Genomic DNA, 23,558 nt, shown 5'->3' with positions numbered 1-23,558 from the left:
TCATTGATGAGAGGCAGGTTGGATGAGGAGGAGTGGAATGGTGGAATGTGATGTCAATGAAGTGAGGAGGTGCATTATTAAGTCCCAAACATGGTACTAAACAAGTGAAATTGTGTGCTGGTCAATGGCTACATGTAAAAAGCAAGAAAATACCTAAAGGAAAAAGTAAATTTAGTGAACCAAAAAAAAGTGGTGAAGGTGAAAAATAACACTGCTGTTTTGGAAATGGTGAAGTCTGGCATATAAAGCGTCTTGTGCTAGCAAGTGGAGGTACTGGTTAGTAGCAGTAAAGCAAAAGATACTGTTGCTAGTAATTATTGGTGGTTGGATCAAAAGAGATTGATCCCAGAAGTGCAGGATGCCGCCGACTATGACAGTATTGGATACCATGTTCACAGTGGAAAATGTTATAATTCAAACTATAATTTGGATTATGTTCAAGAGCATAATTCTCCTGGAGATGCTCAAAGAATCACAAGGAGCAGCAATGGTTCCAGTGTTCCAAATGAGGTGAACATTTTTAGTGGGAGAATTGTGAAGAAACCACAAACATTGGATGTGTTTGTATGTGATTTGTTAGCATGGAAGCTTATTAGGGTGAAATGTAATATTTAGCAAAATGTAGATATATCTTTAGAAGTAAGAGGGCTTTGAGTGGAATGTATTATCAAATCCAGTTTTTAGGTTACATGTTCTTGGTATTTATGTTATGTAGTTGGAATGTTGGATTCATTCTGGCTGGTTCTACTCTGTCTGGTATAGGAGGTGCTGTAGGGGTCGATAATAAAGGATATTACCATAGTTATTCAATGGATTCAACTTTATTTTGATACTGCAAAATACTACACGCAGCACGAACAGGAAAGGATACTTATTTTCACTAGTTCAGAGGCCATCTGTAAATCTGGGAAATTGGTAAGAAGCTTAAGGTGCGAGAAGGGACAGGTATGCTCCATGCTAAGGACATTGTACTCTGGGACTCTTCCGCCTCCCAGAACCCCCCTCATGCAGACCGCACCAGTTGTGAGGGTAAGTGTCACATGAGCTTTTCAAATAACATAATGTTAGAAGTACTTCTCCTGTAGATTTTTATTACAAAATTCATTTTAGTCTAAATCCTAAAAGCAATCACTGGCACCCGCTGTTTGAAAACGGACGGTTCATACGGTTCATATTTTTAAGGGCTGTTGTTTCAGCATTAAACACATCTGATCAGAAAAATTTGAAACGGCTAGAATTTGATGAAGAGAGAAGGTTACAAAAAATGGACTTCTTATGGCAGTGTTAAAAAGGGCAGGCTTTAACTCAGTGCAGCTGGTTCTATTACACTGGCCTCAGATTGATCTCAACTAGGTACAACAGAATAGATGCGGGCGAGCCGGAGTACTCATGGGAAGAGCCGGGCCAAATCCAAATGAGGATTTGTTTTGGCTCTACCAGCTAGATCATGAGCTGAGTCAGTTAACGTCATTGTCGTCAATCTCGAAAAAAATATTGAAAATCACAGAAATGACATTAGCTGTGCTGTCGTCCTCTAAATCATGCTCTTCTTCTTTAACTCATGCTACACTATGGGAGGACTATCTGACAAATCTGGACAGTTGGGGTACTTTTCTACATATCTTTGTCGTAAGAGAGTGTCAGTGGTACTTGGGTTGGCAGTATAAGAAATGCACTCCCAGTTTAAAATTGCTGTTCAGAATTGGGGCAGCCCTTAAGTATTCACAACAGTAAGGCACTAATTATGATAATTTGTCTTGATGAGAATTTTCAGTAATGCCCCGGTTTGGATTATATTTTATGAGATCGATTACAAGATCTGTTTTTGAGAGTTACATAGAATTGACTGCTCTGATGTTGTAAAAGTTGAGAGTTCAGATAAAGAGTCAGACAGTTATCTGTTCTACAACATTCTCAGAGTCTGAAGTACTTTGACACTTTGGTCTAGACACATAAAGCTATGGCTTATCTGTCAATAAAGGGGAGCCTAAAAGTTTGCTAGGAGGCTATGTCTTTGGTGTGCAGGATTCTATACCTACCGTGGACTGGCTCCGCGTTTGAACGGATGTGGTAAGTTTTCTTACTATTTTTGATACAATCTTTTTCTCAGCCTTTTATGACACCTTGGGTGAGAATGGATATGATTCCCCTCGATCAATGTGTTACAAGATTGGTCTCGTATCTCGCAGTCTTGCTTTCAAGTTCTCAGATAGTGAATTCAGTGCAGGTTTTAATGTGGGGAATCTAGAAATGGAAATTTGTCTTTGCTTTCCTTCTCTAGTTATGATATAAACTACTGCTGCAAAAAAAAAAAAAAAAAAAAAAAACATCACTGGTAGCAGTTCTGAAATGTATTATACAGGGTCAATAATTTTCTCAAGAACCTCGTCACTCTTTCGAAGTAGAGGTTGATAGAATCGAAAGCTCTACAAACCTTCAAGACAGATTGTGATCAACTTGGGTTCTAGAAACTGACAACTCAGTGGCAATGTTTCACCAGAATCAACTGTAGTTTTCCAAGTCATTTTCCCAAAACAGTTTGGTTGAGAACTCTTCTAATGGGCAAAACGTCTCTCTGAACAATTCATATTCAAGTGAAGGACAACATAGCAGCATCAAGGGAAGTACAACACAGCATCAGATTCTTCTGAAGATTTTCATCACACATCACGGAGTCCTGTTTGGCCAAAAAAAAAATTTGATGTATTTATGGAAGAAATGGCTAGCAGCAGATAGACTTTTTCCAAATCAGCACAGTACCTGACTTTGCAGCCTCTTCTCTCCTTTACAGGATTCATTTACGATAGAGGGTCTTATGAGTCAGTGGATCAATACCAGTGCTTAATTTGTGCTTGTTGCTTCCGGTGCAGAGCACCAGACTTATTTTTGAGGTCCGGAGCTTATTTTTCTGCCTCAAGCATTTACTGCAAGCAAAAGATATATATGGGAGAGACGGAGAAAGAGAAAAACGAAAACGCATCAAAATGGAGTGAGTTGAAGGGGCAGGGAGTGTCTGTAGATGGATTAAAGAGGCCCGAGATGGCTTTACGATTACACTCAGTATTCCCGTGTTCGCACATTTAATTTCAGCGGCCGCATGTTTGGGAGGAGGGCTTTGGGCACCGGCACGTTTATATTTACAAATTAAGCACTGATCAATACGTGGGCGTATACCTTTGTTTTAGTTCCCTTGATGGCTTACTTTTCTACAGATTTCATATGTAGGAGATGAAGATGATAGTGATTGCCTTTATTGGCTGAGAAAGTAATGGTTTCACTTCTGAAGAGGATAATGAAAATAGCACACGTTTCCTTACACTCACCGTCTGTATCTTCTGTCACTGTGTTTCACTCCAACATCTACAGGTGGTGGCTTGGAGTTTGGCGTTCAGAATAAGGACAGCGCTCTCCGGCTCTGCGATGACTGGCACAGAAACAGAAGAACTGATGCCAGTGCACTGGGGTGGTGCCTGTAATTTCCAGTACAGACAACGCCAATGACACCACATGGAGCCAAACAATGCCGCCTACCAGAACACGCTGGGGCACAGCTCGTCAGACGTTTCCGGATCCAGTCTGATGCCTGGGGAATATTCTAAGGTAAGGAATATGTGGCTAGAAGTCTCTCTCCGATACAGAATGTTTTCACTCTAACTGTACATTGGAACAATGTGGGAAGCTGCAGTAACATTGGGGAATCAAATGAAAGGCTGTGGCTACTATTAGAAGTGCATGTTTTACTCAGAATATCAGAGTTTATCCCCAAAAGGCTGAGGAATAAAGTGTGAATTAAAAAAGGTGAAGTCATTTCAGCTACTTGAACAGCTTCCAATATGAGAAAATCATGAGAGAAAACAGTTCTCTCTCAAATATGGTTCACCAAATCCCAATAGAGGGTCAGCATTTTATGTTTTTTTACGGCACCACAGAACTCCTGCGGGACCAACCATTCAGGTATAACTAACTTTTTAAACAGTTCACGCTTAAAGCTGAGTGCTTATTTATTACTTGAAAAAGGCTGTACAGATTTACACCAAATCACACAAAACACACTTTGAGTAAACTTTATGCCAAATTTGATATAATTCCGTTCACCTGTTTAGCAAATCAATGTTTTGGGATCTCCTTTTTCCTGTCCCTTGTTTGACAGGCCAGCACACAACTTTCCTGAAAGGAGCGGAGGTTGATGAGCTTTTTTGTAACATTTTGTGCAGATTTGACAAGTGGCACCAAAGCCATCAGCAAAACAAAAATGTTACTATAGATACTCAGACATAACTACACCTACGCAGTAGGAACAACTGCTCTGTAATACTTTCTATCGCAAAATCATTTTTTGCTATGCTCCTCACTTTGGCGGAGTTTGACGAATCTTAACACGATTTAAGAATAAAAAGTTCATACAACTAACCTCCTTCCTGGAAAGTTTCAGGGTGATGTGTGAAGTGGGGGCAAGAAAAAGGGAGGGTTTCAAAATGCAATCTTCTTGGAGATCATAAAACAATGATACAGAAAAAAATGGCTGAAAAGAATCAAGGCAAATTTGGCAGAAAGCTAGATCTCTGCCCAGAAAGTGTGCTTTTGTGTTTAGTTGTAATAAGTACAGCAGGTTTGGAGAAAAATAAGGTTTATTGATTCCTCTGTAGGCCTGTGGGAGTTTAAAAAATGAAGTGTTGTAACTAGTTGAGTAGACTCATTTCACTCTAACGGGACGGATCTCTCAGATCGGGAGGCTTCAATATCAGAAGAAATGTTGTATCCGCCATTATAGGACAAGGGGACTCAGTCCTTATGTACTAAAAATGTTTAAAAACCTAAGACCCAAAATAAAGAATACTTAAAAAAAAAAATAGGGTGAGGACTCCCAAGGGACTAGGGAAAACTAATTACAAACAAAATGTGGAGTGGGTGTCCGTGGGGCATTGGCCTCTTGCAGGCTAAGCCCTTCACCCAAGCAAAAGCTGTGCACAGCAGGGTGGGGGCAGCTTGCATCCCGCAGGGGTTGGTTATGGTAATGAAAACTTACTTTATGTTAAAAATAAACTATACAAATTTACTGAAAAAACAAAGGTTAAAGTGCTGCTGTAGTTAGGTGAAAATGCCAGCTGAAAGGTAAGAATTTCAACTCAAGAAGCCACTAAAATTCACCAGTTATATTTTAATAAGCTATCTAGAACTTGCTTACGACCTCACAGATCCAATATTTCTTTTCAATTGTAACATTTTCACTATAGAGGATGTTTAACATGGCATGTTGGAAATTTAACAAACTGGAGTTTCACTAACCTGGGTTTTTCATTTTTTTTCTCTATGAGGTAGAGCAGAAACTTCTGAGAGTGTATCACAACATTTGTGGGTGTTGGCTTTACAAACTGTCTTCTATTTTGGCCTGTGAGCAAGGAAACAGATCCCAAGCAAAGAACTGGAGTACCCATTAATTATGTGGTCAAGTTTAGGAAATTAATCTGCAGAGGACACATAGGTTTGTTTCAGGAAGCCATCACCTGTACCAACCCACTGACTCCTTTCAGAAGAAAAAGGTACACTTTTTTCAGAACTGACTAAACATTCATATGAAGAAAACTACAAAAAGTAGTCTCGGAGATTGTCTTCTGAGTTGGATCCACTTTTTGGTTGTCTGGGTTTATGTTGGAGTATGTAAGAGGTAGGGCTAGCTAAAGGTGAGATGGACAAAGAGGGCCAAAGATAAAGTGGGAACTGGAGGTACCTGTACTGGATGGACTCAGTGGCGGAAGGCAGCTAAAATTTGCAGCACAAACGGTGGGCATAGACATTGGTGCATCCCTCAATGAATGGTTAAAATTGTTCAATCTGATCAGTTTCCTCAGAGGCATCTGTGCTCTGATGTCGTCTTAGTGGCTGATGAGACCTCACCTGAACTTTCAAAAACTCTGGCCTCTACTGACAGGGACGAGGAGGCCACACTGGAAACTGAAGGCATTACAAGTTAAGTGGCTGAACAAGCTGTCCTCTGGAATCTGGAACTCATGTAGACCTAAAACAGTTTCTCACTCCAGGGTCCAGAAAAGACAAATCCCGAAGGTGTTGTGATCTCACTATAGTATTATTCTGTGAAAATGATGGGTCACACTTACTCTCATGCCTAAAAAGTAGCCTTGGTAAAAGTCCACAAATCTACTTGTTCATGTTCTCAATAGCCAAAGCCCATCATGGGGGTATCACAGGTTGATGGAAAACATAGGACAAGCCTTGGGGTGCTTCCAATCCTTTAGCTAGTGGAGTCCACCAAATTCCTAACACAGACTAGTGGAAACTGACTAGATAGACCACCAAGAAGTTTTGAACTGGAGTATTGTAGGATCCATGACAAATGCATGAGTCCAGGTATACATTCTTGGTGCTCATTGTGTCAAATGCTGTGTTCAAAATGGCCTTAGATTCATATTAGATGACTAACCCACTGCTAAAGAGCGTTTGCTGCTGCCACCCCCATTCCGTAAGACAGGTGATACAGAGGATGTAGCTTTTTTTTTTTTTTACTGTAAGGAAGGTCCAAAAAGATGTTAACCTCACTGCAACCTTAGGGTTCCCACCAGTACAATTAAACGCAGATGACATCTTTGCAGAGTTTAAAATCGTCTTAACCCAGTGAAATAGACACCTACTTTGGTTCCTGTCAACTTAAGACTCACAAAAGTACCCATTTAGGTTTAAACCAAGAGGATTCCAAGGAGGTGGAATCTTCAGTACAATGTGTACTACATGTGGGGTACTAACCACCAATCTAAGCAATATTAATTAGTTTAAGCTGTACTGCTACCCAGTGCAATTCCTTATTTTGTGACCAACCTGTTAGAATGTAGGTTGGTTCATGAAATAGGTTTCAGGACGCAAATTGTGAACAGTACAATAGTACATTCTGATCTTAGGGCATGCATTGTCAAATGGTTTTCACCATTATGTGTCTATGGAGAAATGGTGTGATACTTAAGGTCCTTATTGCTTTGTCTAAGTCTCTCAAAATAACTTGAGAAGCAGATTTTCAAGCAGGCAAAAAGGGAAAACAAAAAGCACACCAGATCTCCCAAGAATACATTTCTAGGTATTTCCTCATTCACTTAAAAACAACTGTAACCAGATGTGTTCAAGGAATAATGCCTTCAAAATCCATACAGAACAGCCTAGGAAGCACCAATGTCTTTAACAGGCATATTGTGTGGCAATGAAACACAACCAACAAAATCTTGACTTAGTAGTGTCCACCCAAAGGTGTAATGGGTAATGCTGGAAACTGTCTCACTATGGTAGCTCCTAATGCAGTCTTGACTATACCAGTTACACCATAAGTGACAAAGAGGCATGCAGAAAGAGGTATGGTGAAAAATAACACAGCATAAAATCAAAGCTCAACTTACATCCCAGTCATGAAGATGATTTCAGTCCAGGGAAGAAGGTGGTCTAGAGAAAATTACCAGATGGCATTTTCTCACTAACAGTGAAGTCTGAAAAACCTTCGGGAACACTTAAGAAAGCACCTTGCGTGCAAGTTAACCACAATGAACCCAGTGTAAGGGCGAGAGAACAAGAGAGCCAAACGGTTTGTTTACTTGCTTCATGGAGCTGAAAGTCATCAAATAAGTAGTATCTCCCAGAACAAACCTAAGTCACAAGAGCCAACGGGTCTGAAAAGGCTTGGTTATATAGCCAGACAAAACCATGCAGTATTTAAATGCCAAGGGTATATGAATTAACTTTTTCAATCCGTACTAAATATAATCTTTACAGGGGAAAATTGGATTCACCAGGCCTCTTCTTCTAAGTTCTGAAGAAGGCAGGAAAAATATTGCACCTAACAAACTGGACAATTATTCGATGAGTGACAGGATGCCTTAATGAGCAACTGAAAGGAAGAATACCTTTCTTGAGAGCCTAATGTCCAAGCAGGATTTAATTACTCAAATCTTGAAATCTTACTTCTACCCCAGCCAACATGGCTTTAGGAAGGGTCAGGCTGGCACCAAAATAGGGTCGCTCCCATTGGTGAATAAGATAGCTAAAAAAGCTATGGTCCACGTTCAGCAAATCAGGTAAGTTACGAGCTTGTAAATACACACTGGATAGGTGTTGCTCAGGCTTTGGGAATATGCATGTATTTGTACTTTCCTCAGGCAATGTTTTGTAATATTGTTATACAGTTCATAAGAACAAAGTAGCACTGTGTATTTGGTCCACATAGATGTCAGGGTATGGGACTCAGTCCATCCATACCATCAGGGAACACTGACATGATTCCTAGCTAGCTCACAGTGACCCCTGAACCCCTAAACACCAGAGTAACAGATGGGTTTCACAACCTCAAAGATGATTACTCAGATTCACAAGGAACTCTTGGAAACGGATCTACCCATTTGTAGCCACTCATAGTATCCAAGATTAGGAACAAGAAAAAAAAAGTGAAAATGTCTTTAGAACATTTATTGCAATAGTCTTAGTCTTGTCTAAAAAACATGAGCTGCGATTATTACGCAAAGGAGACAGAACATGGTAACCAGTGTTACAAAGATGGTAAAAAAAAAAAAAAAGGGAAGCAGTTCAACCATGGTTCTGTGATTGTGTAAGTAAACTCCTATCTGTAACTGCCTACACTGCTGAGAGCATAGTGGAAGCACTTTCTACCACATCTATTGGGAATCCTGCCCCCAACCCCTATACCTGGGTATGATGTACCAGAACGCCAGGAAGGTAGTCTGATACGGTGCGGCTATTGGTCCAGTGAATAGGAGAGGTTGGATTCAGAATCTACTACACAGTCAGCCAAGCTGCGTCTCCGATACAAAAAATCAACATGTTCAGGCATTGTGTGCTATGTGCTCAGCCTTGGACAGACTGTACAGATTAGATGTGTTACTAGGAAAGAGCATCATGTACAACAATTTCCCAGTACATTATCACATAAACAAGAAGCCATGTAAAAAGTTACAGACAAAAAAAAGGAATGCTAAGCTAAAAACGTGCATTTAAACATGGAGTCTCTAAGTCACTACAAGATCAGGGATAGCAACAGTAAAAACCAATCTACTAGGCCATAAAAGAGACCCACAAACAGCCACAAAACCGTTGAACACACCAAACTGTCAGATCAGCCATTCTGGTTCTGTCAGGTTGCCCAATAGGCCAATCCGTCACTTGCCTCTGGATTGGACATTGAGAAAACTAGGTGTTTAAAAGCTTTTTAAGAAGTGGACTAGGAACTCTGCCCATTTTAATCCTTTCTTTAAAACAAGCACTGGCAAAGCAAAAAGGTCTGACCCTGCCAAGCTGTTGCAATGGTAATTGTTTTTACTTTTTATTGCAAGCATAAGCTACAAAAATAGAGATAATATATGGCCACCAAGACGTGTTTTTATTGTTATTACTCTTGACGTTGACAAGAATATTTCACCACCTAACCAGTCACTCAAATTGCAGACTGTTACAAGGTTACAGTCATTTTTTTTTAGATATACCTTTATTTATTTTCAAATAAACAAAGGTGTAACATGTGACACTGAATACAGAATTACCAGTACTTCCATGGATCGTGTTGTACCTAGGATATAACCAGTTATGCGAGCCATTAAGAGAGCAATGTCCAAGGTGAGAAGGTAGAGGAGGAAGTAAGACATGGAGACACTAGTGTAGAGCAGGCAAAACCTAACATTATCAATATTTCCAGATTAGTAAATTGCATAAATAATGGTCAGTCACCTTATAGTGTTAGGTGGGTGTCTATCAATAAGTAAATGCTAGTTAGCCAAATATGGTTAAAAACCAATAGTCTTGAAGTTACATTAGTCCTGAAGTTACATTAGTCCTGAAATAATAACCTCATCTATTTATATTATGTTTAGCTTTCCATGATAAAAATAAGAGACATTGTTGGGGGGTTATCCGTATCCTTGGCTTGCTGTATAAGCAACATCGTGTTCCTTTGCATCAAGGAGACATGGCACCGTATTGCCTATGTTGGGAAGCAATAAGCAAATCCTTCAGCTTCTGCCCATTTACATAATTCATGGTTACAAATTTCACAAAATGGTTGTGGGGAGATTTCTAATTCAATGCAACGAGAATTTCCCAGTATTAGAGTTAGGTCATTAATCCAGGTTTGAGATTTATACTTATAAGGATGCAGTATTATACCCAGGAGGAACGGGCCAGAGTTGTAATCGATTTGGGCATTAGTAACCATGCCAGTAGTGGAGCTGATATGATTCCAGAACTTATTTAGCATACAACACCCGAAACACGTTTAAGAGATCTGCCTTACAGGACAGACAAGAGTCTGCTTGTAGCAACAATATTCTGTGTCAGGAAAGTGTGATTGTTACATTGTATAACCTTAAAACAAGCATTCCTTGATACTAGCTTAGGGTATGTTAATATGCGAGATCTTCACTTATCTGAGATAGTGATGAGTAGCTCTTGTCGCAAGGTCTCTTTCAAGTCTAAGAAATCAAAGCCTGTTATTTGTGCAAGTGCAGTATGTAACCTTGTAATGGCTTTCTTTGTGCTACTAACGGTCAACAAAGTTTCTAGATCTGGGTGTGACATGGCTGGTGAGGAAAGAGGACTTCTAGTGTACTGATAACCATTAGAAAGCATAAGAACTGTCCACATTTAAAAGAGGGATCTTGTTGCAATGTCTCAACGTGTCATAGCCATGTTCCATGAAAGGTACTCCCATGGTTGTGAATCCTGCCTGTCTTGTCAGAGGTAGAGAATGCACCCAAGAGGTGTGATAGATTCGATATTGATAACCTGGGTGAGAATGGAGTTTGGGTGGTGGTTTTAGAAGAATTCCATTCCAACAATCATTTGGCACATCCTCAAAGGAATCACCCTTCAGTCCATCTGGCGGTGTGGACACAACAATTGAGAAAAAAGATTTGTCAACAAGCAGGTCCCAAAATTTCCTGGCCTCGGTTGGCACCTTGGTCAACAACCAGCGTGCCTCCCAATGCAACTGTGCCATCAAGTAATATTTTTCAAAGATGGGGACCGCCAGACCCCTTCCATCCAATGGACATCATAGTGTATCAAGGGCCACTTTATGCCATTTCTCATCCATAAAAATCCTAGAGAAGAGAATCAAGGTCCTGGAAAACTGAGCTGGAAATCACAGTGGCACTGATGTGAAAAAATACAGGAAACACAGAAGGAAGATCATCTTATTTGCAGTGATCCTGCTCATTATTAATAGTGGGAGTTGTCGCCAGAAACCAGTTGATGCTCTTTTGTTAGACAATGATTATTGCAGGTTGTGATCTATATGTAAGTGAAATATTCTTTTGCCTAAGTACCTGAATGAGGTCAGTTCCCAGCATACTGTCAGAGACAGTCCACATCTGTGGAAGTACATGTCTTAAAGGAGAAAACAAGGGATTTGGCATAATTACTATTGAGTCCTGAAATGGCACCAAACTGTTGCAAAGTCTCAAGGGCACCGAACCAAGACGGCAAAAACATAGCTCTACTCAAGTGAATCACAAGCCTTTTGTATGTTGATTGACACCACAACTGGAATGCTCTTACCTGGTCCAGGATCCGTCAGGGCTTGAAACATTCTCGTAGATTTCAATGCTGTGCTACTGTGGGGAATAAACCCAGACTGATCTGCATGGACCAACAATTGGACCCAGGGAAGCAAGTGATTTGCAAGGATTTTACTCATTATAGTGTATTAAGTTTCAATAACACACAGTAATAGGGCCATGTTTTACTCACCAGTTATTATTCAACAAGAGCACTAAGAATGCCTCCCTGGTGTTAGAAAGTAGTTTGCCCTGTTCGAAGGACTCAATGTACATGGCAAGCAACCAAGACACTAGTAGTGTCCCGTACGCTTTAAAAAATTCTGATGGAAAACCTTTCGTACCAGTGTCCTTGTTAGTGACAAGCTCCTTGCTTGACCCACATAGTTCAGCTATCATGGTGGGGCCATCAAATTAATCTGCCTGTTCATGAGAAAGGGAAGACAAGAGTAGGTGGTCAGAAAAGTCCACCATGTCCTAGATAGAGCCTCAATACAAGTTGTATATTGGTGTTCATAATAGTCAAATAGTGCCTAACTGATCTGGGCCTGGGTATTAACAATAATCACAGGTGATAAACTAATGGCCATGATAGGGAGATTAATGTGTTTATCTCACAGCAGATAAGCTAACAGACATCCTGCTTTATCTGATCCAGAGTTTCATAAAATTAGATATTGCTGATTATCGTGAAGGGATAGGCAGTCAATGGTGTCCCTATATGAACTTTATACTTTCATTAATACTAGTCTGATATGATGTGAATGAGTATTAGTTATTTCTAACAATCTGATATCAGATTAGAGTCTTAAGGCATCTTTGGTTAATGTTGTATGCACACCATAGGAAGTGGGCATACATATCCCAAATAAACAAACCTTGAAAGCTACCCATTCCATCTGAAAGGACCCTCCAGTTCGACAGTTTTCAAAGTAATGGGAGGCCAGTGTTCTATTTCATCCCAATATGGGGCATCCAGCAAGGCCTCTGGCTGAAATCAGAAATGCACAATGTAGCCTGACACCTCCAAAAAGCTGGTGAAACAAAGGAACATGTTTAGATTTGAGTGTATGTCATGCATGCAGGTGTAGTGATTGAATTCCCCATCCAATGGGTGGTTTTGCCACCATGTCAGAGAGCCAATACTCCTGCAAGGCCCCGTTGTGCGTGTACCCCTTGTTGCTGATCAGCAGGGCACAGAGGAAGTGGCTCAAGACCAAATGCCTGGTGCAAACCCAGTGCAAAAGGTCCTCAGGGTGCCATCCACTCCCAACGTGCAGCAGCCAGCAGGCCATCGCCATGCACAACAACCATGCCTTATCTCTGCATTCCACTTTGGATACTGACCAGTACGGTTAAACCGCAGGATTCATAAGTCCACAAATGTTGATGCTGCTGGCCTTTGGATTGGCCCTCTATTCGGAGTGATTATACCGTCATCTCAGGAACGGACAGGTCCTCTGCATCTTGCCCACATTTGAGGATAGCCAAGAGAAAGACTAGGTATCAGGTCATGAGTGCATCCTGCCTCTTGGGTCAAATCAATCATGCCCAGGGCAGGGCCCCATCCGAGCCAGTCAGCAAAGCTTCCACACCTCCTGTGAGTCGGTCCCATGCCCTAGACCCAGAACCACTCCTTAAGGAGGTTGGGGGAAGTATAGTAAAACCACCACTTCAGTCACAATTCGCCGTCAGTCCTGCAGGAACCATTAAGATTGTCAACACCCCCTCTCAAGTGGTTGCTGCACTCTGATGAGTGCCGAGCAGCAGGTGCAAGTTGTGGCCCATCTTCAGGCGCCACCAGCAATGACGGCTAGGCCTCTCAGGAGCAGCCCACTTCCCCCAAGACCGCGCTGCCCACACGACCGTCCAAGCAGTGACTGCATTTGAGATGTGGTGTCACAGAGCCGTGGTACTCTGCCATAACATCTATCTGAAAAGCACGCTTCCACCCAGTGGGGCATCCTAGCTCCTAATAACAGGTAATGATTATCCAACTCCTTGATACTTATTTTATGAGCCTTGCAAGGACGAAAGCTGAGTGGGCCCAACTGGATTCTAACCTGTGATCATGAAGTCAACCACAGACTCCTGTCTGTCATTAGTCCACTGAGGCACCAGACCCGCCATGCTTTCGATTTCTGCAACTTTTTTGAAAGTTTGAGCATACATTAATGACATACCAATATGCCTGAATATTTATGGCTTCTCTAATTAATACATCACCCTAATTAATAGCAAAGGCAGTTGGTTGGTTACTCAGCTGGGCACCAACCGCCTTTCGATCAATATAATAAGGCAGAGTCATTTTCTTTCAGTTTTAGAGAGGATTACAACGAGTATAGAATTCTGAAAGCAAGTAGCGTCCCCAGTGGCTGACATGTTCATCCAGTTACCGAAAACAATCAACAAACTTAATTGTTAAGTAGGTAGAGCGCTGACCATGCCAGCAATCCAATAACTTGGCACAGGTGTTTTTATTTGTTATGTATGTATTTATTAAACTTCCTGTTGCTAGTGCATATGACAGCATTTGTGCTGGCAGCTTTCATGCGTATGATCAAGGTTGTACTTGAATCTGAAAGCCAAAATGATTTTTGATATTGGCAATTGGAAAGGGGTGGTTGGCTATGTGCAATGCTAGCTGAACAAAGTAAATACTTGCATCCCCTGGGGATTCCACACAGTCTCACACCTACCAGAAAACGAGATAGGATGTACAGAATTAATATAGATTCCAGGAACACTTGGATAAAACAACAGAGAGGAGCTCTTTAGTCCAAATGTGTGGCTTACTGTGTTATTCTCTTGATCCAAGAAGTCAAGCCATGGTTGGTGAGAGATGATTGCATCTTCCCAGTCCGACAAGTGAACAGGAAACTGAAAAAATATTATCTATACCGAACTACCCAAGTAGAGGGAGATGACGGAATACAAACTAAAGGAAATGGATGTCATAATCCTTAAGAAGAATGGTAAGTTATATAAAATATTTGAGAGTATGAGTTGAAAACTTCAGGTATCAGTCAATGCATTTATCTGACGAGGTAAAGGTGAGATATCAAGAAAACAAAGCCTCCCACCCAGTTCTGCCGTCACAGAAAGAAACTCTTCTTTAATGTCCGTGAGTAAATATGTGGCTGGCTGCTGAAAAATCAGCAGTTGGTAAGATGGATTTCGACTATAAACTGAAGGAAGTCGTGCTTAATTTCAAAGAGGGTCCCAGATGGTCAATTGGCAATACATTGGGTGCCACAATACAGCAGAACAGAAGAAAACGTATCTTAGTGGTGCCCTAATGACAGTGAACTAAAAAGTATTTTCAAATCGACTGACAGTACTTACAGCAAAACACAGAACCTTAACATTTGTGCTAAACAGAAGAGGAGCTTGAACACTGGCGGAGCCCGACCAATTTGCAGAAAAACCCGAGACCTCATCGCTCTCAGAATCAGATTTCACAATCCGTGATGTATATTTCTACTGCTGAATAGAGTTTAGAAATATCACGTCTCAAAGGAACATACCTGGAGAAAAGTGTGGTATTCTTCACGGTGCAGTTCATTGTTGGTACTTTGTGTGACAGACATACCTAGCACCTAAGAAATCTTATTCCTCATGCTTACTGAAAGCAGAGGCAAGACAAATGAAACACACAAGAACCGCATGGAAAACTCAAAGTAGAGACTACTTGTCACAAAGAAGAGGGCTACTTTGCCATAGTCACGGAATGCCTAAGGATCTACAACAGGCACTTGGGACAAAAAGGAGAGCGTGACTCCGGCTCCACACAACTCCTCTATTATATCAATTTGAGCAAAACTTTTTTACTGTAGTAAAATTCTGAAAATTATCTCTCCTGATCATGAGATGTATACCATGTATTTCATTCTTAACCTCATCCATGAAATAGCAAACAAAAAGCATTATTTTTACAACTCTGAATACTTACCATTCCTGGGCTTACAATGAGGCCACAACTATTTGAATAAACAATTTTGCATTGCAAAACAAATAAACTGGCATAACAGGATAATAAGTCTTCCCAAATGTTAATAGAAAACAACATCTTTAGTGAAAGAACATTTCGAGGAGTAGTAGCAATCTCATATCAAGAAGCGGTGGTGGAGGGTGGTCATGGGCGATAGCCAGGCATGATGGTCACACTTTAGAGGAGCTTGCTGCTACGAGGCCAACATCTGAAGATAATCTGTCATTTTAAATCCTGACTGGTGTTATAGAAGCAGAAACCAAACAGAGAAGCATCAGGGGACATGCTGAACGACTCTGAAACCAGAGGATCCCAAGATCAGTGGCTAGCGGTGACAGAGGCCTATGCTTGTTCCCCAGGGTGAGATGCCTGCCTCTGTGCAATCGAGCCCAGGCTGAAGGGTACCGCCACTGCACTTTGGGAGCTGCAACAGGAACAAATGATGCTGAGGACACTGGTCCACCTGCGAAATAGGTAAGGAAATGTGGGGCAGCAGGTGTGTGGAGAAGGGCTCACGCCTGGTCCTCCATTCTTGTCAGAAGTAGAATTAAGGGGGTGTTGCATGAGTGGAACAACAACTCCACAAGGTGCCAAATGGACTCACAGCATGGGACCAACGGACCAAAGCCCGCCTTTGACCACTTGTGGGACAGAAGAACGAGCAGCTTAGCACATGCATAGGTGGGGCACCGCAGAGAATCAGGAGACCTCGATTGTGGATTCAACAGACCGGTGCTTTCACTCCTAGCTTTCTCCACCCATGCAAGAGGGGACAAGAATGGGTGACGTTGGGATGGCACAAGCGACTTTGAAGAAGAGGCAATAAGAATACCTATTCAATGAGCCAGAGTGGCTGCTCAGGTTTGGCTTAAACTTAAAAGTCTGCCAGCTCAGAGGCCCGAACATTAAAAAAAAAAATTACAGACCCAAAAACCTGATTATTAGGGGGAATGGAACAGTCTTTCTCCTCGTTACACATAGATCAAACCACCCCATAATCTGAAACATGTCTTGTTTTCACAAGTGTATGGGTTTGGTAGATTTCCTGGGCCCCATTACTGCAACTACCATCACTGACAGGGTGGCTGAAATTCCAAGAAAAACCTTGAAGTTTTTCAGTTGCATTTAGCATCTTTCCTGTGGCAAGTGACAGGCCCACCCACACAACTGAGGTAGTTTTAATTGGGGAAAAAAACACTGGAACACAGAATAGTAGCACACTTGTCACTAACTATTGAAATGCAATCCATTTGTCTTCAAAATGTAAGTCAGTGTGGAAGAAAAAAGACATTCTGCAAACAGCCCTCAATAACATGATATTAATGGTAACCCAAAATTAATAGCTGTACAAATAACAACTAATCTCAAGCTCAGATGCTTGGGCGCATTTAAAAAATGCATTTATTTTTTCACATACATTTTCTAGCCACTTACTTTTACCTTATAAATGGATGCATGGTTGACATACAATGAAAAATAATTTTAAGCTGAGGCTCAGTTGTTGACTCTAGGTATCGTGAGTTATTGGACAACCAATACACCCTGTACATCCCTGCAACCAAAAGAAGAAGTTACTTACCTACGGTAAAGCCTTATAAGGCAAAGTCTATATAGACGCAGATTCCTTAACTTATAATATGCCCCAGGTGTCAAACTGGATACGGAAAATCTTGAGCACTACCTCTGCGCGGCATCAAGCTTCGTGTTGGCCACACATGATATACCGTGCGTGGTGCCTATATACTCACCACACCAGTGTGCTATCAGTTTCTTTACATGACTCTTTACATGCCAGAAGCACAGACCACATCTGAATGCTGATTTACCAGTTTACAGAAACTAAGGGCCTACAGGGGCCTTATTGATAGAAAGTCCAGTTGGCTGAACAGGGAGGCTGTGAGCGTCAGTAAGGAATCTGCAAAGTATCTACCAAATAATTCATTACCAAAGGTAAGTAACTTGATCATCTGGTAGAGATTTCAAGCCGCAAATTCCTTACCTTAGAATAGATACCAAAGCATTACCTTGCCCAGGGTGGGTCTGCAAACTGGTTCAGACCAAAAAGTCTTGGAGGACTGAGCGGGCAAAATGCCTGTCACGATGGACCTGACTGTCAAGGCAGTAGCATTTGGTGAGTGTGTGCAAGGATGCCTACGTTGCAGCCTGACAGAGGTCCAGAACAGGGGGCTCCACAAGCTATTACAATGACTGCAGCTTTGGCTCTGGTGGAAATAGCCTACAAGGGTTGCTTTTGACCAATGCGTAGCAGACTGGAATGCCGAGTAAAATCCGTCCAGAGATGGTCTATTTCTTCACTGCTTTCCCCTTTCTTGCCCTCGTGAACACAAAAAAAGAGCTGGTCATCCACCCAGTGTGCTTTGGTGTCATCAATGTAGAGCAACAATGCTCTTTTCTAGTCCAAGCAGAGGAGTCTCTCCTCCTCCTTAGAGAGGGAAGGCAGCACAAAGAAGGTAAGCGTGATGCTTTGGTCACAAATAAGAAGCATGGCTGCAGCGAACCAGTTTGTCTGGTAAGAGTTGGTGTATGGAGTGTCAAAAGAGAGCACCTCCTGTACGCTGACCCTCCTGCTGTTGTGATGCTCACCAAGAGACGTTCTTGATTGTGAGAAATCTGAGAGGGTAACTATGCATGGGTTCCAATGGGTGAACACATTACAAAGGTTAAAACCAAATTAAGATCCCATTGAGGGATCTGAAAGGTTGGGGTTGGAACAGATGTTGAAGACATTTAAAGAAATGTGTCACAACAGGTGAGTGGAACAAGGAGGATAGATTTTGCAACCGCAAAAAAGCAGAGATGGACGACAGATACCCCTTAACCGTGCCCAGAAAAAGGCCTTGCAAAGCTAACAACAACACAAAGAGTAACATTTGAGACAAGGGTGTAAAAAGAGGGTCAACATGTTTTTCAGTACACCAAGCACCTAACTTGCCTGCAGGCATACACGTTTTTTGTGAAGGGATGCCTGAAGCCAAAATAACCTCACAGATTTCAGGTGGGAGACAGAAGACTCTCAACTGCTGCCACTTAATCTCTACACATGAAGGAGAAGTGTACGCTGGTTTGGGTGAGAGAAGATCCTCCCAAAGGGGCAGCCCGATCGGAGGACCAACGTTCATGCTATGGTAGAGGAGGTGCGCCTCAAAAAGTGTAGACGTGATGAGGAGGAGGACTTGAGAGTATGGGGGAGCTGCTAGCCAAGTTCGTAGACTCTAAAGGCTCAGGTATTTACATCAGGTGACAAAGTGAACTATACTGTTACAGATACTTGATGACTTATACCGTGATCGGTAAGGAGTTTGAATTGGGTGGTGCTTATGCATCAATGTATGACACGGGCTAAGATGACCTGCTCCTCTAGGTCAAACTGGTAGGGGATGGCTATTGTTTATGTAGTTGCTACTGTTCTTTTAATAAAATCAATAAAAGATGTCTATAAATTGTTATACAAACGTTAATTTCAAGACCTTAGAGCTACTGCTCCTCCTTCAATGACTCAAAGATTCAATGACAGTCATTCGCTGGAGTGTAGGAATACCAAACCATTATAATAAAAAAAACAATTAGAAAATAAAGACTATTCATTGTTTGACAAAAAAAACAAGATGACATTGTTCTGAGACTTACCACTTTGAGCGCTGTAATCCCTGCAAAGTAAGGTGCCCCTGTGTATCTGTAAACATAACATTTTATATTAGTTATCAAACGTATGGCAAGCCAAAGCTATTTTTTTTTTAAACAAATCACATTAAAAAGGGTTAGTAAGTCAGTGGCTATTGGGTTCTTTTTTTTGTATTTTTTGTTAAATAACACTTTTTATTTATTCCATACCAAATCATTAAACACAATGCAATAACACAGTACAGAAGAGCGGCATTGTATTTAGCGCTCATTGTGATGTAGTCGGTAACCCCCAGAAATAAGGAGTCACACAGCTCGACAGTTATGCATAGTCCTAGCTATTCAATCAAGGCAGACAATGCTTCTCTCCTACGCCACCCCCGTTTAGAGCCCATCATACCCACAATATTTGTTCCAGCATCCCCACATCTTTCCCATTTGTGGGGGCACCCCCTATTCTGATAGACCACCTTCTCTGCCTGCCAGCACCAGCCCATGTTCCGCTCCCAATCAGCGACTATTGGAGGCAATCGGAAACATCAAGTCTGTGCAACATTTCGCTTTGTAACTCATGCTCCTACTGCCAACCACAGCCTGGAGTATCTGGGCCAGTTCAGGTCCCCATGTATGTGTAGGAGAAGCCATGTATGTGTAGGAGAAGCCATCCACTGGGACTCTCAAGGTAAGAACCGTGGACATTACCTGCATTACCTCCTCCCAGTATGTCTGTATAACTGGGCAGCACAATATGGGTCTGAAGAAAGGTGCCCTTCTGCCCACAGCCTCTCAAGCAAAGGGGGGAGCTTCCCTTCCCGATTCTGTGTGACAACATCCTAGTGTAGTAGGATCTGTGGAGTATTCGGAGCTGTACAAGTCTAAACCCTGCGTCGATTGCAATGAACCGTGGTCTCTGTAACATTTCTGCCCACTCATCGTCATCCTTCTCCCCAAAGTCTGTACTCCACTTTTCAAGCAGCCCACTTAGAGTATTAGGAGTGTCTCAAATCTTTTTGTAGGTGAGGGAGACAGCCTTGTTCTGTAGCGGGTCTAAGAGAAGTCTTTTCTCCAGAGGAGCCAACGCCTCCACTTCCTCTTTCCCTGACACATGTATTTGAGCGCATCTGTCACCTGCAGATATTGGTAGTACTCAGAGTTTCAAGGATGTATTTACTTTGTAGATCCTCAAATGACAAGATAGTGAATCTCCACATTAAGTGTTCAAGACGGTTTATTCCCAGAAGACTCCACTTAGAGAATCCCTCAATGCCTCAACTTCCTTAAGAATGTCACTGTCCCATGGAGGGGAGGTGTCTGGTTCCATCAATTTTTCCCATCCCATCCCAGAAATGCTGTCCATACCTCAACCACCGTCCTAGTGTGCGTGGGTGTCTGTCCCTCTGCCCCTTCCTATAAAAATACTGCCGGATAACTCCACAGTTCCCACTGAGTCTCTGTCCAGATCAGGTTAGAATTGTGGTGTTTCTGAGGCAGAGGATTTTCCTTGTCTCCAAGTTAAGCACTGGATCTAGTCTCCAAGTTAGGCGCTGGTTCTGAGCATCCATAGGCGAAGGTGGGGGCGACTAGACAACGGACTTCCTTTAGAGAATTTCTTTTAGAGTTGGGGACTCTTCATATGCCTCATCACACACACACATACATTTTGAACAATGCCTACAAGCCTGCACAAACTTCATTTCTGGAAGCATGGGAACATGAACTGGCATAGCGTTAGGAAAAATACATGATGAGACATACTCTTTATGACAAATCATTTCTCATTATATGTGCAGGGGTATAAGACACTGCACAAAATACTTTATTGGAGGCATTACACCCCTGAACACCTACGTGCTATTGATTGTACATGCACTAGCCAATAATGGATGGAGGAGTGGTGCCACTGGATCTATCACACATCCACTAAGGGCATGGTGTGGCATGGCTGCATTCTGGAAGGAAATCTTGTAGCCGGATGAGTTGGCAATAGGTACTCGCTGGCCAAATGCCCAGAGTGATCTGTTTGGGAAGTCCATCCACGGCAGAATACCCTTTCCACTCGAGGAAGGAGAAGGTGTTATCAAATATGCTTCTTCCAGCTAAATTGTTCAGTCTGGGGCCTTGGGGTACTTCAACAACCCCAAAATATGCATATGGCTGCACAGGATATGATAGATGTTCGGGATGGAAAAGGTAACACCTGAAGCACAAGTCAAAGACAAATCATTCAGAAAATTTGGAAACCAAGGCTGACATTCCTGCTATAAGACTTTAGGGAACTCGAGTGCCCACAGTGTTGGTGAGTGTACAATACACTTCATGAAGCAGTAGAAGTCAAACGGTTAGTCCCCGAGTATGGAGCTTCCAATGAGTCATGAATACATGGTGAAGGTGTGTTGACGCAGACATGCTAATTAGAAATTATTAATAAAATGATTATATGCTATGGTTTATAAAAGTTCCTAGAGAAATTAATCGTAGAGAATAATTAATGTGCATGTTTGAAAACGAACTTGTACTAAAAGGACTAAAAATTTATGAAATAATGAAAATGTATAATAATAATGTAGTAGTATGTCATACTACGATGTATAACATATGTTTTATATTGTAGAGTTAACTTGGCCGAAGTTGTGGCCTAGTTGCCAGGCCTCATACAGAAGCTGAATTTCTAGCATACTGCAGAGAAGCTGGTGCATTGAACTGTCCCTGAACTGCATACGTTAATAAAATCTGTTTAGCTAGAATTTTCTGCAATGTACAGACGAACAGAAGATGAGGGACTAGGAAATGTAACAAGTTTGATGTAAGACAGACTCGATGTACTTTCCCAGTACTTGAACAATAGAAGCACTGACTGGAGAAGAAGATGCAACATTTTCGATACCTGATGAGCCGGATGATCAGGACATCGTACAGTGAACCAATCAAGTAATTGGGGATGGGGAAATATTAGAACTCATAGATTTGTAAAATTTATATTATAGGTTAGAGTCATATCTGCCGATTGACTGACTAATTAGGAATTAGAGGTATGGACTGAAAAACTCTAATAAAAAGTCATGACAAGGGGCTAAAACTAGAGATGCGAGGGGTGAAATGCTGATGCCAGAAGACGTGATTCTGGATTATGTCACTGGGCTCATGTTCTTGAGAGCCTGATGCGTTGCTGATTGTTTGATGACCTGAAGACGAAGACTGACTTTGTTGCTGATCCATTTCGTGGATAGGTAGCTATGACAATGTGACTGATTAACTTTTGTGCCTTTTCTTTCTAGGTACCAACTGCGCTGTTTTTATAGGTTATCCACTAGCTAGATGTTTTCCAAATTCATGTTCTAAATTGTTTTCACATGAGGTCCCACATGCTAAATGCTAATTTGGGTTAGGTAGGATTCTTTGGAAGACGCAGACAGTGACAAATGATTGACAGACTGATTGCTGAACTCTGCTATTAATGCTGTTATATTAATCCTTGTTGGCTTATGCTGAAGCATTCAAGCATATGTTTTCTCAAGTTCTGATTGAATTAGTTCATTAATGACCATCAATAACATAATCTAGAGTCGAGAGAATAAACATTGTTCTAATTTGATGACAGTATTGTAATCGATAGGGAAATAAAATTGATAAAAAGTGTAATTGAGTTGTGGTTATTCATGAAATGTTGGTTATAATTTTCTATTGACTAATGATTTTCCTAGTGGTTATTGATTCATTACATTGATTACTGATGTCACTGATCATTACATGACTAGGATACTCCATGCGATCCAAAAGGTTCATCAGTCTATACGCATCCCCTTGTAAGTTTACTTACTAAGGACCAGGCGCGCTAGCAGGTGTGACTCTAGTGAAAGTGCCTTAACAGGTGATGGGGAAACCTGTGGAAGTGGATAAGAGGTTTGTTTATTGTTTGGTGTCGGGAGAAACGTTCCCTTTTTGGCTGTATGGTGCTGAATCAGAATGTTGGTCTGAAAAGAAAGTAGTGGTAACAAACAGCAAGAAGGTGGTAATGGCCATCGTCCATGTTGTATGATAACTGTATAATAATATAGAAGCCCAAAACATAAATATCCTTCATCCCAGAGACGAGGCATCCTGCACCATACATAATTTGTAGCAAATGCGATGCTAAACACAAAAAGACTTTATATAGAGAGTGGTGGAGTTACACTGGAGACAATTTGTATTTAAATACCAATTGGACTTTTCCTATTCATTTTTACTATCGTCTGAAATAGCTTTCAGCAAACATTCAATGTAATTAAATAGTAGAATTATGTTGATCGGGAAGTTTCAAATTACACAACAAGAATTGAGAGTGACATCATATTTGTATTCTCCCCACCCCCCACCTTCCCCGCTGTCCC

General features: G+C 41.5%; 1 protein-coding gene across 5 annotated transcripts in view; it reads right to left on the bottom strand.

Annotated features, from left to right (window-relative positions):
* Window positions 1-23,558, bottom strand: part of NAXD (NAD(P)HX dehydratase) — a 359,272-nt gene that overhangs the window by 133,034 nt on the left and 202,680 nt on the right. For all 5 annotated transcript variants that reach the window (XM_069205114.1, XM_069205117.1, XM_069205115.1 and 2 more), the window contains one exon: window positions 19,195-19,240. In XM_069205114.1, the coding sequence (XP_069061215.1) occupies window positions 19,195-19,240 (46 nt within the window). The remainder of the gene's footprint in view (window positions 1-19,194; window positions 19,241-23,558) is intronic.

The sequence above is a fragment of the Pleurodeles waltl genome, chromosome 8 (assembly GCF_031143425.1).
Source record: "Pleurodeles waltl isolate 20211129_DDA chromosome 8, aPleWal1.hap1.20221129, whole genome shotgun sequence".
In the NCBI taxonomy this organism is placed as follows: Eukaryota; Metazoa; Chordata; class Amphibia; order Caudata; family Salamandridae; genus Pleurodeles; species Pleurodeles waltl.
Note: the sequence above shows the minus strand (reverse complement) of the source record. Positions and strands in the feature narration are given on the sequence as shown.